Below are 12622 nucleotides of genomic sequence, written 5' to 3' on the forward strand. Positions count from 1 at the left end.
ATAATTAAAACGTGGCACAATATAAAAGCCTTGTTTCTAACAGAAAGAGAAATGAAATCGTCAGAGGAGATAGTAGAAAATTGTTCATAAATTTTACACAAATATCACACTTGTGCATTCATCACAAAAATATTGTGACTGTTGATTCACTATTAAACAGAGAAGTTCTTTCAGTAGCGTGATAGTTTTGGCATTCAGTCAATAGTAGTATGTACAGTTGCAGGCATCACAAAGGTTTGTGAACTGTCAGTTTTTTGAGGTGTGATTAGCTTACATTATTGAATTACAATTTCATTGGAGAAAACAGCGATTTGTAACAGTTTTGTGGAAAGTAATAGACAAAAAAAGAGCTTTAAAAATTTTGTGAAGTACAATACAAAAGTTCTTTGTTTTTTTAAAATTAAGGTATCACCATACAGCGGAGATGCTGAGTCACGGATGGGCACAACAAAAAAGACTGTCAAACAAGTAAGCTTTTGGTCAAAACGGCCTTCATCAGAATTACATAACGCTGTCTCTCTCTCTCTCTCTCTCTCTCTCTCTCTCTCTCTCTCTCTCTCTCTGACACACACACACACACACACACACACACACACACACACACACACACACACACAAAGGCACAGGCATGCTCACACAAATGCAACTTGCACACACATGCTCACAGTTTCTAGTGGCCAAGGCCAGATTATGTATTTCCCTCAAAGACTGTGATTGTGTGTGTGTGTGTGTGTGTGTGTGTGTGTGTGTGTTGCCAGTGAATTGCAGCCATAGCTGCAATAATAAATGGTAACACAAAGTGGAATGTAAAGAATCGGTTTAAGGGTGATTCCAGTGAATGCCTTTTTGACTGGAACCTTATTTTTGTGCTTATCTGTGACTCAGCATCCTTACTATATGTTGAGTAGCAAACTGTCCTTTTCATAACACTGTAATTACTAATTTACTGTTTCAGAATGTCACTTTATAATTTTTCATTGAAAAAAAAAGTTTTAATGCAGATATTATTTGTATGCAGAAATAAATTGTGAAGTTGAGTTGCAGACAGGCACAATGAGAAGATGTACGACTATGGTTTCTGCCAAAGCCTTCTTCAAAAAAGAAAGGAGAAAAACCGCACATACACAATACATTTCATACTCCAGCCTGACTGCAACAGTTCCATTGAACGAAAGCAGCAATCAGGAGTGGTGCAGTGAAGAGGGAGGGATAGAAAAGTGTGGGTGGGGAAAGAGGAGTGTGCTGACTGTTGGAGCATGCAGGGACTAGAAGGCGGCAGGATAAGGTTGCCAGGGGCAGCATTGGGAGGCTGCGAGCGGAGGAGAGGAGCAGAGAGAGGAATAGATTGGCGGGTGCATTGGCAGAGTGTGAGCACAATGCTGGTGAGGGGATGCAATTTGGGGGGAGGTTATAGGACAGTGGGGGTGGAAATTGTTGGTTGGAGGGTGTGGGGACAGTAGGTTATTGTAGGTTAAGCCGGATAATTTTGAGAGCGGAGAATGTGTGTTTAGGATAACTCCCATCTGTGCAGTTCATAAAAGCTGCTATTGGAGGCAACTATCCAGATGGTTCAGGTTGTGAAGCAGCAGTTGCAATCTAGGATGTTTTGTTAAGCTGCATGTTGTGCTACAGGGTGGTCCACTTTGCTCTTGGCCGCAGTTTGGCAGTAGCCCTTCATCCTTGTAGACAGATGGTTGGTAGTCATACCATTATAAAACACTGTGCAATGATAGCAGCAGAGCTGAAATATGACATGGCTGCTTTCACAGGTGACCCGGCCTCAGATGGAGTAGGATAAGTCTGTGACGAGTGGAATAGGAATTGCTGGGTGGGTGAATTGGGCAGATATTGCACCTGGGTCTCCGACAGGGATATTACCTCCGTGGCAAGGGGCTGGGATTGAGAGTGGCATATAATTGGACTAGGATGTTGTGGAGGTTGGATGGATGATGGAACACCACTTTAGGAATAGTGGGAAGGATCTTGGGTAGGGTGTCCCTCATTTCAGGACATGATGGCCCTGGCAAGGTACGTGGTTCAGCTGTTCCAGTCTGGTGTGGTATTGCCGTATTGGGTGTCGAAGAGGGTGTTCCTATCCAGTTGGTTCGTGTGATTGGTGGGATGATTGGGGCTGTTTGGGGGCATGGCACAGGAACTCATTTGTGAACTAGCTAGGGAATACTTCTCATTGCTGATAAGCTGTTGCCAGGTGGCCAGGCTATATGGGAGGACTTTTTTGGGGTGTGGAAGGGATGGCAGCTGTCAAAATTTACATGGAGGAGTCATACTGTTGGTAAAGGCCTTCCACCAGGTAGTCATTGCAATTCATAACGACAGCAGTGGAACTTTTGTCTGTAGATAGAATGATTAGGTGAGCGTCTGTTTTGAGGCTATATATTCTTCTGCTGAAATGTTAGTGTTCATAGGGAAAGGGCTTGGGGAAGTATTGCGTAGCCAAGTTGGAGGTAAGAAATTCCTGGGAGGTTTCCAGGGGGTGGTTAGGAAGGTGGGGTGGGAGGGGGAGGGGGGAAGATGATCATGGTTGAATGGTGGTATGAACTGGTAGAGGCAGGTTCAGTGATGAGATTAGATTGGCTTTGGTTGGAGAGATCGGTGACATGAAAGTGTTTCCATTGCAGGAATCAAGAGAAGGAGCCTATGTTTTTGACAAGTCCAGCATGGTTAAATTTTGGTGTAGTGCTGATGGTGAGGTGGCTGGATAGGACTGAAACTGAGATTTTTGTTGGAAATGTTAACAGCAGCGTTCCAGGATTGTCTAAGCTCTTGATTAGGTAGAGTATTGGTAGGGAGTTTTGGGGGAGGTGGCAAGTTTAAAAGGTCACTTAGGCAGGGTCTAGGTGCTACGAGGGTTTTGAGGAGGAGAAGGAACACTGTAATTAGGATAATAGTACACCCAAGGAGTACCCCCTTTGTCGTCCAATAACACCTCTGACTGGAACAGCTGAACAACGTCCTTCGTCAGGGCTTTGATTACCTGTAATGATGCCCTGAAATGATCCCTTTGGAAAATTCAGGTGCAAGATCTGTCCAATCCACACAACCAGCACTCCCCATTCCACTCCTGTCACAGCCTTATCCTACCCCACCAGAGGATGTGCCACCTGTGAAAGCATCCATGTCAGATACCAGGTCTGCTGCAGTCATTACACAGTTATATTTTTATATTGGTATGACTACCACCATCAACCAGCTGTCCATCAGGATGAATGGCCACCACCAAACTGTGGCCAAGAGCAAAGTAGACCCACCCTGTGGCACAACATGCAGCTGAACATAACATGCTAGATTTTAATGGCTGCTTCATAACACGGGCCATCTGGATCCTCCCCTCCAGCACCAGTTTTCCTGCTCCAAACCTCCTCCCAATTCAAGTCCCCATTGTATTGCCTTCTGCCAATGCACCCACCTGTCTTACCCCCTCTGTTGCTCTCCTTTTCCACTCCCTGCCCCCCCCCCCCCCACAGACCCCCAACACTCCAACACTGTCCCTAGCAACCTCATCCTACCGCCTTCCAGTCCCTGCACGCTCTACCAGACAGCACTCTTCTCTTCCCCCATCCTTACTATGCTATCCCTCGCTGTTGCCTGCCTCACTCTTGATGGCTACTTTTCTTAAACCTAACAGTAGCAGTGTGGCTGAAATGGCTGGAGGTAGCAGTCATGTGTGCCTGCTTGTTTGAGTGTCTCTGTGTATTTCTTTCTTTTCTGAAGAAGGCTTTTGTTGAAACCTTGCTGTGTAACATTCTTTTCGTTACACCTGTCTGTAACTCAACATGTGTTCTCAATGGAATCTTTCCGTTTATAATTGTTGATATTCCAACCTGGATTTTCCACTGTTTGATTTTGCAATTAATTGTAAGTTATCTGCTGGAAAGGGATGGGGATAATTTTCTACTGACAACACTATTTATTTCTTACATCTAATGAAAAACATTCAATGGGCTGTGCAATTTAGTGCCACTAAAGTATGAGACACCGTAAATTAGAATTGCGTGGTCTTGTCCAACTTTTAACATTTTATACTGACCCTCTTTCTTTCTTTTTTTCTTTACTTTCAGGTGAAATCAGTGAAATCTGGCTCAATATTTTGGTCCTGTATGACTGCACTATCATATTTTTATATGGTGAGTATTAAGTTGTATCATTTATATCAGTTTTTTTGAAATGATTTTATTATACCATTAATAGTTTTAGGCCTGAGCCCATCATCAGATGCTAGCATTGGCTTCTTGCAAGTTCCACATTTTTATCTTCCTGAAAAGTCCTCCTTTACATATAATAGAACAGAGGTTTGACTTTCTTTTACAATTCATACTTGTCAGTGAACTAGTAATGGTATAATAAAATCATTTACAGAAAGCTTGTGGCTGGTTGCGGTATAGCCTGCAATGTAATTTACAAACGGCTGTTGTGTTCTCCAACAAAAATGAATAAAAAGTTAAGCTTACTGTTTTTCTCTGATAAAGAACTTTGTTTTAAATCTGTAAGGATTACTGAATTAAAGCATTAGATCGGAAGAAATTGATTTAATATATTAAAATAGTATTAAACTTTGATGTAGGCTACTTATTTCATTTAACTTTACTTTTTGTGATCATTTGTTTTATTCAACTTAATTAACTGGGTTGAAGTGGAATGTTTGAAACTTATCTAGATTGGTTGGAAAAACATCAGGCATACAGAAAAACAAAGTTTTTGGTTGTCTTCTGAAGAAATACTTTTAACGGAAGATAAGAATAGTGTTTTACCAATACTAGGCAAGCTTTCTCTGAAAACCCTGCAGTAGAAAAAAATCAGCTGATTCAACTTATTTTTACCAAGTCTATATTGAACAAAATATTTTTGATGTGATTTGTTATACAAAACCAGTTAATGAAAAATACACCCAAATTGTAAGACTGGAATACTGAATGCTGTGATTGCATTCATTGCAAAATCCTTGACATTATCAGAGTTTTCAATTGCTGGTGAATCTGTTCTTGATTTTTCTTCTAGAGCTGCACTAGACATTTCCAGAGGTTTTCCTAGTTCAATGAATTTTGCCAGTTGACGAGTCAGACTTCGGGGAGCAGCATAAATGCTGTGAAAAGGGGGGCATGGTAAAAATTTTCACGTGATCGACAGAGAGAATCTGTGTCAGGAAAGCATGAAGTGAAGTTTTCCAAAACCAAAATTTTATCTGCGATAAAGAACTACTGTCCACAGTGATACGGAGAAGCCATGGGGATACATGGGGATAATTTTAGCAGAAAAAAAGACGCCACAAAGCATAGTGATACATGGACAGCAACTCTACAGAACTGATAGATAAAACTTATCTTTGATTGGTGATGGTTCAGTAGTTAAGTTTTATCTTTGAGAACGATTATCTCTGCTGATCACGTGTAAACTTATACAATGCCCTCTACCCTTCCCTCTGCCCCTCTAATTGTTTTTCACATTGTTTATGGCTCTCTCCAATGTCTGACCCATCAGTTGGCAAGACTCAGTGGAACCAAGAGCTCCTCTGAAGAAGTCCAGCACAGCTCTGCACAAAGCGTCAGGAATGAAAAAGTTTCAGGGACCAAGATCCTACAACCCAGAAGATCAACCAGCAGCAGAGACATCTGGTTGTGGAAGACTTCATTGCATATTTAGAGTTCTTGTTATGTTTGACTGTCACAGGTAAGAACAAAGAACTGTAATTGTAACTTTAGAAATAGGCAAATGGGTGTTCCATACTTTAGACTTTGAATTAGCATTGGAAAGATGAAAAATACAAATGTAAATTCAGGCAAAAATGGAGGAAAGTGGTCTGAGTCATGATTGTTTTAAGTGAAACAAATTATTGGTAAAATTTGGAATAATCAAGATAACAGAATTCTTAATGAGCTTCTGATGTGATATGAGTACAAGAGAATTTTCAGCCGTCATTTTATTGGTCTTTGCTGCATGCTTTACAAGAGAAAGGTGTGGGTGTATTTTTAGTGTTTTCAGCAGCTATGTGTATTATAAATACATAATTATGGCAGTAGAAATATAAGTTTTTGTCCATGTAGCTGACCTTTGAAAAGTTTGTTGATTTTTGTTTTCATGTCATACAGTTGTACTTGTGGGCTAATTTTGCAGTAACTTAAGATACTAGATGAACAGGATTGAAATTCACATTAGTGATCCTGATTAGGCTTTCCAATGTTTCCCAAAATTTCTAGAGGCTAATGTTGGGATGGTTCCTGAAATAACACAACAGCTGATTTTATTCCCCTTTGTTGTCCAATGCAAACATAAGGTCTGTTTCTAATGAGTTTGAGACCATTAAAATGTGGAACTCTAAGCTACTTTCCTTTCTTTTGAGAGTCCCTCTCAACCTTTTGTGCACACCCTTTGCCCCCCTCCCCCCGTCACATCTAAGTGTAGCACACAATGTGTTGACCATATCTTTTATTTTGTTGTGAGTATTTATTTTTTGATTACTAATATTTAAGTCTTCATCTTCAGTATTTAATGTTTTGTTTATGTTACATAAAAATTTCCATGTTTGCAGGTTTCAGCTTGGGGTGGATACGTTTTTATTATAAACCTAATACCTCTTCACGTTTTTGCTTTACTGTTAATGGGGCGATACTCAAATCGCCTTTTCACAAGCTACACAACATTTTACATCTTGGGGCTTATCCTTAGTATGCAGATACCATTTGTTGGCTTTCAGCCAATTCGTACTAGTGAACATATGGCTGCTACAGGTCTGTGGATTGAATTTAATATTTTCATTAACTTACAGTCAGTAAATAATGTCTGAATTTGAGAAAATGATTTGATTGATTATTTCTTTCAGGTGTATTTGCTCTCTTAATGGCAGTTGCATTCTTGAAATACCTGCAGAGTATTCTGTCAAAGGCAGAATTCAAATATTTCTTCACTGTGTCTGCCCTGGCGTCTGCTGGAATTGTTTTTCTAACAGTAGTAGGTCTCACTTACGCAGGAGTAATTGCTCCTTGGAGCGGAAGGTAATCATTGAAGGAAATAATTGCTTCTTTGTTACAAACTATTTTCTCATAAATTTATTGTTAATCATTTTGTGTTGAGAGGTTGATATCTGTGTATTTTGACTGATAGTAATTACTGTGATATGTGAATGCAATTTTTTTTCAGTTTGTATCAGTCAGTTATTTTTAATAGTGTTGTGTTCTCCCTCCCTCCCTCCCTCCCCCCCTCCCCCTCTCTCCTTTGAACTCAGTTCTAAATAAGGAGTTGCTCAAGCAACCGCTACAGTCAGTTGTGCAGGACAATAGAACTTTTTACATGTAACAGAAGAAAGTGTGGTTCATAGTTAGTTTTGGTTATGGCTTATGCCATGGAGAATAATTTATGTTATTGAAATGGCTGATGGATCCTTAAAGCCTATAGGGAAGCTACCAGTGTGCTGTAGAGCATCCAGTTTAACAGGAATAACACTAAAGTATATCAGAATTGCTGATTTTGTGTGGCATTATCATCTTTTAGCAATACACTGCATTGACATATTGTGACATGCTTTCAGGGTTTCAGGTTCATAAATGTCAGAAGATAGTAATGCCATGCTTAAATAGATAATCATTATCACTTCTTTGACATCAGGATAATAAACTGTCTGCCTCAACTAAGTCATCATTTGCCAGGAATACAGTCCGCAGGATGAGATGCAAGGGCTAGAAAATGAGTGATGTCACTGACTGGTGACAAGTCATTGAAAAATAATGGTAATTCCAGTTGCAAAATAGTTTTAGATGTCATAGATGGTTGTATTATGAGAAGTAAGCGCCAGGAATGTTTTAAAATTCAGAAAGGAAAGTCAGTACATCTGCAGGTATACACAGTGAATCACTGTGTACTGTGTAGCAAAGGATACTTTGTATTTACAGCATGTTAATATTCCAGTATTTTTGTTTTGCATTATATTTTTTTGACAATTTTCGGTAAATATTTGAAATCATTGTTTTGTAATTGTAGTGGTACAGTAATTTTACTTTCACTGTGTGAAGGAGTCTTACTACTTTTTGAGGTCTCATCAAGTCCAGTCTTTCCCTTTGACTGTGAGATGCCAATATAGATGGCACAAATTAGTCTGATTGCACTGGGGGCTGGCAGTGTGAATGGAATAACAAAATTAGCTATGTGGAGAAATAGCACATGAATTGGTTTAAAAACGATTTTTAACACAATTAGTGTGCTATTTCTTCACATCAGCATTCTTCAAAAGCAGTGGCTGAAAATGATGTACAAAAATCTAAATGAAAAGATTGGTCTCTGCTGTGGGCGGAGACGTGAGGGGAAATGCTGACATAATTGGCACTTGCCACTACAACAGAAACTGCAACATTTAACTGCAACATTTAACTTCACCACATGACTTTGACATTACAGCTGCTAGGTCACTGGTGTTGGCAGAAATGAAAAAACAGGCAAGTTGACATGAAGTATTCCAGACAAATCCGATTTGTGACGAAACTGAACCACAGACCTGTCGGACATCTTTTACTGTGTCACTTACATGCAGTTACCATTGTTACCAAAGTGGTTATCATCAAGCGTGAACGTTCATTGTTTTCCTTTCAATTCTTGCAGTAAGGGGAATAAGCAGACTGCTAGTTCGTTGATTTACTGAATATCTATTAATAAATCAATACTTAAAATACAGCTCTAAAACCGTCAGTATATTTACAGTGTGCAACCGATATTTTTATAGGCTGATACATCAATATTTTTGCTGTAGATATATCTATATATCAATACTTTTCTTCATTATATCAAGAACTGATAATGGTATTTTTTTAAATATCAATATATCGGATTCCCGATATTTTGTAAAAAAACAACAGTCTTAGTGCACACATGCCCAACCCCTCCCCCTCCTCCAATGTGTATAATTATGTTGTGCAGGCTGAATGCACAATGTAATTGTGTGTGTGTGTGTGTGTGTGTGTGTGTGTGTGTGTGTGTGTGTGTGCACGCGCGCGGGTGTGTGCGGGTGCCGCTGATCTTGGTTTAGCTGTGATAGTTCTGTGTGTTTCAACTTTACAGTCACATTACAAACAGTCAGCTTGGGCAGCTTTAGAAGGGGTGAAATGCTCCTGATAAATTTGTTGCTGAGTTGGCATCCAATAACTAGTCCATGTTCAAAGTCACTGAGCTGTGCTTACCACCCCATTCTGTTGTTACTGCTTCTTTGCTGACAACACCATGCTCCATGTCATCTGTTACACTGGCAGGTCTGCTTTTGTGACATCTAGTGCCATTTCTGCAGTACATAGAGGTGTCTGGATACTTTTGATCAAATATGTGTGTGCACTGTAGCTCAAAAAAACGATTCTTTCCAAAAGCTAGAAAAGTTTTCATTCATGTTTGTGTGTCTGTCAATGACTCAACACTTCTAGTATCTGGTGAGTTGTTACCGTTACTCCTAAATTATTTTAATTCTGCCAATAATAAATAATCTCGACAGGCAGTTCAACTATCCTATTTGTAACTGAAATGCAGCTTTAATTTTGCAGGTTCTATTCGCTATGGGACACGGGATATGCTAAAATACATATTCCCATCATTGCCTCAGTGTCAGAACATCAGCCTACTACATGGTTTTCCTTCTTTTTTGATCTCCACATACTTGCTACTATGTTTCCTGTTGGGTTGTGGTATTGCATAAAAAATGTAAATGATGAAAGAGTATTTGGTAAGAAAAAACATTTTAATTAATGAGAGACATTAATGTGTTTACAATATTATACAGAATGTTTTAATAATGACCCTGCTTCATGTTCCAGTTGTTCTTTATGCACTTAGTGCTGTATATTTTGCTGGTGTTATGGTTCGTCTTATGCTCACACTGACGCCTGTTGTTTGTGTCCTGAGTGGAATCGCTTTTTCTCAACTTCTCGAGTTGTATCTTAAAGAAGATGAAAGTCCACATGTCTCCTACAGTGACAGTGAAGATGACAGCAATGGTGACAAAAACAGTCGCAATATGTATGATAAGGTATGTTAAAAGTTTGTTCAGAAAATAAAGGTAAATCTTGTATTGTGTTACTACCCCTCCCCCACACTCACAACATACTTCTAGCTTAAACCTTGCAGTGTGCATCCCAAATTTTTTGAAAATATAACCACTGCCATGTGGTCTCAAAATTTCAAAATAGCTCACATGAAAGAACAATCTGGTTACATGAATTATTTCTTATGCTGAAAACAATAGTAGTTGAAAAAACATCAGTTGATAGCAGCTTCTATGTGCATGCTTTAACCCAGTCAAGAATATTTTAATGGTTTAAGACTTCCAAAAGAAGATTAGTGGAACTCTGTGGAAGATGGCAAATGTTCAGATAAATAATTATCATTCACAACTCCAGTAATGATTGCAAAAATGTGGAAAGTGAACCACAATGATAGGAGGCAGACAACCAACAGTTTTGTAATGTTGTTGACATGTTATATGAGTCACGTTCAACTGGATGGGTTGAAATGAGACAAACTTCACATGAATATTTCATTCTGGTTAATATTGAATTTAGCAAAAAAAAAAAAAAATGAACATCAAACTAAGCAAAAATGATCATCAAATTCAACAAAAAATAACATTGCATTTTTGAAAAAAATAACACCAAATTTGACTGAAAAACACCAAGTGTGGCAAAAAATTACACCAATGTGGCAAAAATATAGCACCACATTTGTCAGAAAAAAATCAAAAACACCAAATTCGGCAACATATAAAACAATTTGTTCATGTCCGTAGTTATTAAGCATATATCATCAATTCACTTCTTTGTATTTAATGGCTTGACAGGTCATCTTTTTACTCTGGTTTCTTTGTTTATTCAGTGGAGATGGCATCATATTAAATAACTGCTTTGTCTGCAGCAACATCACAATAAAGCTTATTCATAGTATCGGAAAACAGATGTAGAAAAAGTAGCACACAACCCTGGCTTGGTGGATATTTCCTGTTCAGAATGAGAGGCAAAAAATGTACTGTTGATACTGCACAAAATTTGAAAACCTAAGGACGTTGAAGTGGCAGAGAAGGCTGTGCAAAAATCAGAGATGGGTGCAAGTACAACATAATATGAGTTGTCACATATGGCTCTTTCTTTGTCAGAATAAATATTTTCAGTAATGAAACTGCTGGTGGTAGTGTTTAGATTGTGCATAAGATAAGTCTTACAGAACCATAAACTAAGTAAATGCCGTTCTGTCTAAATTCTCAGTTCGTCAAAATTTCACATATGGGAACTTTCCTGACAACATGCACTGTTTTTCATCCTCTCCTGCTCTCAGTTAACAGTAATTTTTTTATTCCAATTTTTTTCCTTCTGTTAACCTTTCCTTTTAGTTATGAATAATTTTTCTCTGTATAATTTTCCTCTACTTAGTTTTCCCCTTCTTTTAGCATAGAGACAACTATACAGTAGTATAACAGCCAAGTATCTTTTTGAGGACTGATGACACAGTGCAGTGTGAAAAATTGCAAGGAACAACTGTTTTGGACTTCTGCACTTCTGCCATTTTTCTCTTTCTTGTGTATATGTCTCACACAAAATTAAAAGCTCATGGAGGTGGATACCTATTGCCTGGGGCAGTACCCTGACAGTTGGTAAATGTCACCTCAGGACCAGTGTCATCTCACTTGATTACTTCCTGCTTTTTTTTCTTATTCACACTTGATTTGATGTGACTGAATGCCCCCCTCCCCATGAACCATGGACGTTGCTGTTGGTGGGGAGGCTTACGTGCCTCAGCGATACAGATAGCCATACCGTAGGTGCAACCACAACGGAGGGGTATCTGTTGAGAGGCCAGACAAACGTGTGGTTCCTGAAGAGGGGCAGCAGCCTTTTCAGTAGTTGTAGGGGCAACAGTCTGGATGATTGACTGATCTGGCCTTGTAACACTAACCAAAATGGCCTTGCTGTGCTGGTACTGCGAACGGCTGAAAGCAAGGGGAAACTACAGCCGTCATTTTTCCCGAGGGCATGCAGCTTTACTGTATGGTTAAATGATGATGGCGTCCTCTTGGGTAAAATATTCCGGAGGTAAAATAGTCCCCCATTCGGATCTCCAGGCGGGGAATACTCAGGAGGTCGTTGTTATCAGGAGGAAGAAAACTGGCGTTCTACAGATCAGAGCGTGGAATGTCAGATCCCTTAACCAGGTAGGTAGGTTAGAAAATTTAAAAAGGGAAATGGGTAGGTTAAAGTTAGATATAGTGGTAATTAGTGAAGTTTGGTGGCAGGAGGAACAAGACTTCTGGTCAGGTGAATACAGGGTTTAAATACAAAATCAAATAGGGGTAATGCAGTAGTAGGTTTAATAATGAATAGGAAAATAGGAATGTGGGTAAGCTACTACAAACAGCATAGTGAACGCATTATTGTGGTCAAGATAGATACGAAGCCCACACCTATCACAGTAGTACAAGTTTATATGCCTACTAGCTCTGCAGATGATGAAGAGATTGAAGAAATGTATGATGAGATAAAAAAATTATTCAGATAGTGAAGGGAGCTGAAAATTTAATAGTCATGGGTGACTGGAATTCAGTAGTAGGAAAAGGGAGAGAAGGAAACGTAGTAGGTGAATATGGATTGGA

At 39.2% G+C, this 12622-nt stretch overlaps 1 protein-coding gene across 1 annotated transcript in view; it reads left to right on the forward strand.

Annotated features, from left to right (window-relative positions):
• Positions 1-12622, forward strand: part of LOC126469891 (dolichyl-diphosphooligosaccharide--protein glycosyltransferase subunit STT3B) — a 93033-nt gene that overhangs the window by 31870 nt on the left and 48541 nt on the right. Inside the window, exons 4-8 of the mRNA XM_050097233.1 lie at positions 4080-4145; positions 6545-6743; positions 6836-7007; positions 9531-9709; positions 9801-10012. Of these exons, the coding sequence (XP_049953190.1) occupies positions 4080-4145; positions 6545-6743; positions 6836-7007; positions 9531-9709; positions 9801-10012 (828 nt within the window). The remainder of the gene's footprint in view (positions 1-4079; positions 4146-6544; positions 6744-6835; positions 7008-9530; positions 9710-9800; positions 10013-12622) is intronic.

This window comes from Schistocerca serialis, chromosome 1 (genome assembly GCF_023864345.2).
Source record: "Schistocerca serialis cubense isolate TAMUIC-IGC-003099 chromosome 1, iqSchSeri2.2, whole genome shotgun sequence".
Classification (NCBI taxonomy): domain Eukaryota; kingdom Metazoa; phylum Arthropoda; class Insecta; order Orthoptera; family Acrididae; genus Schistocerca; species Schistocerca serialis.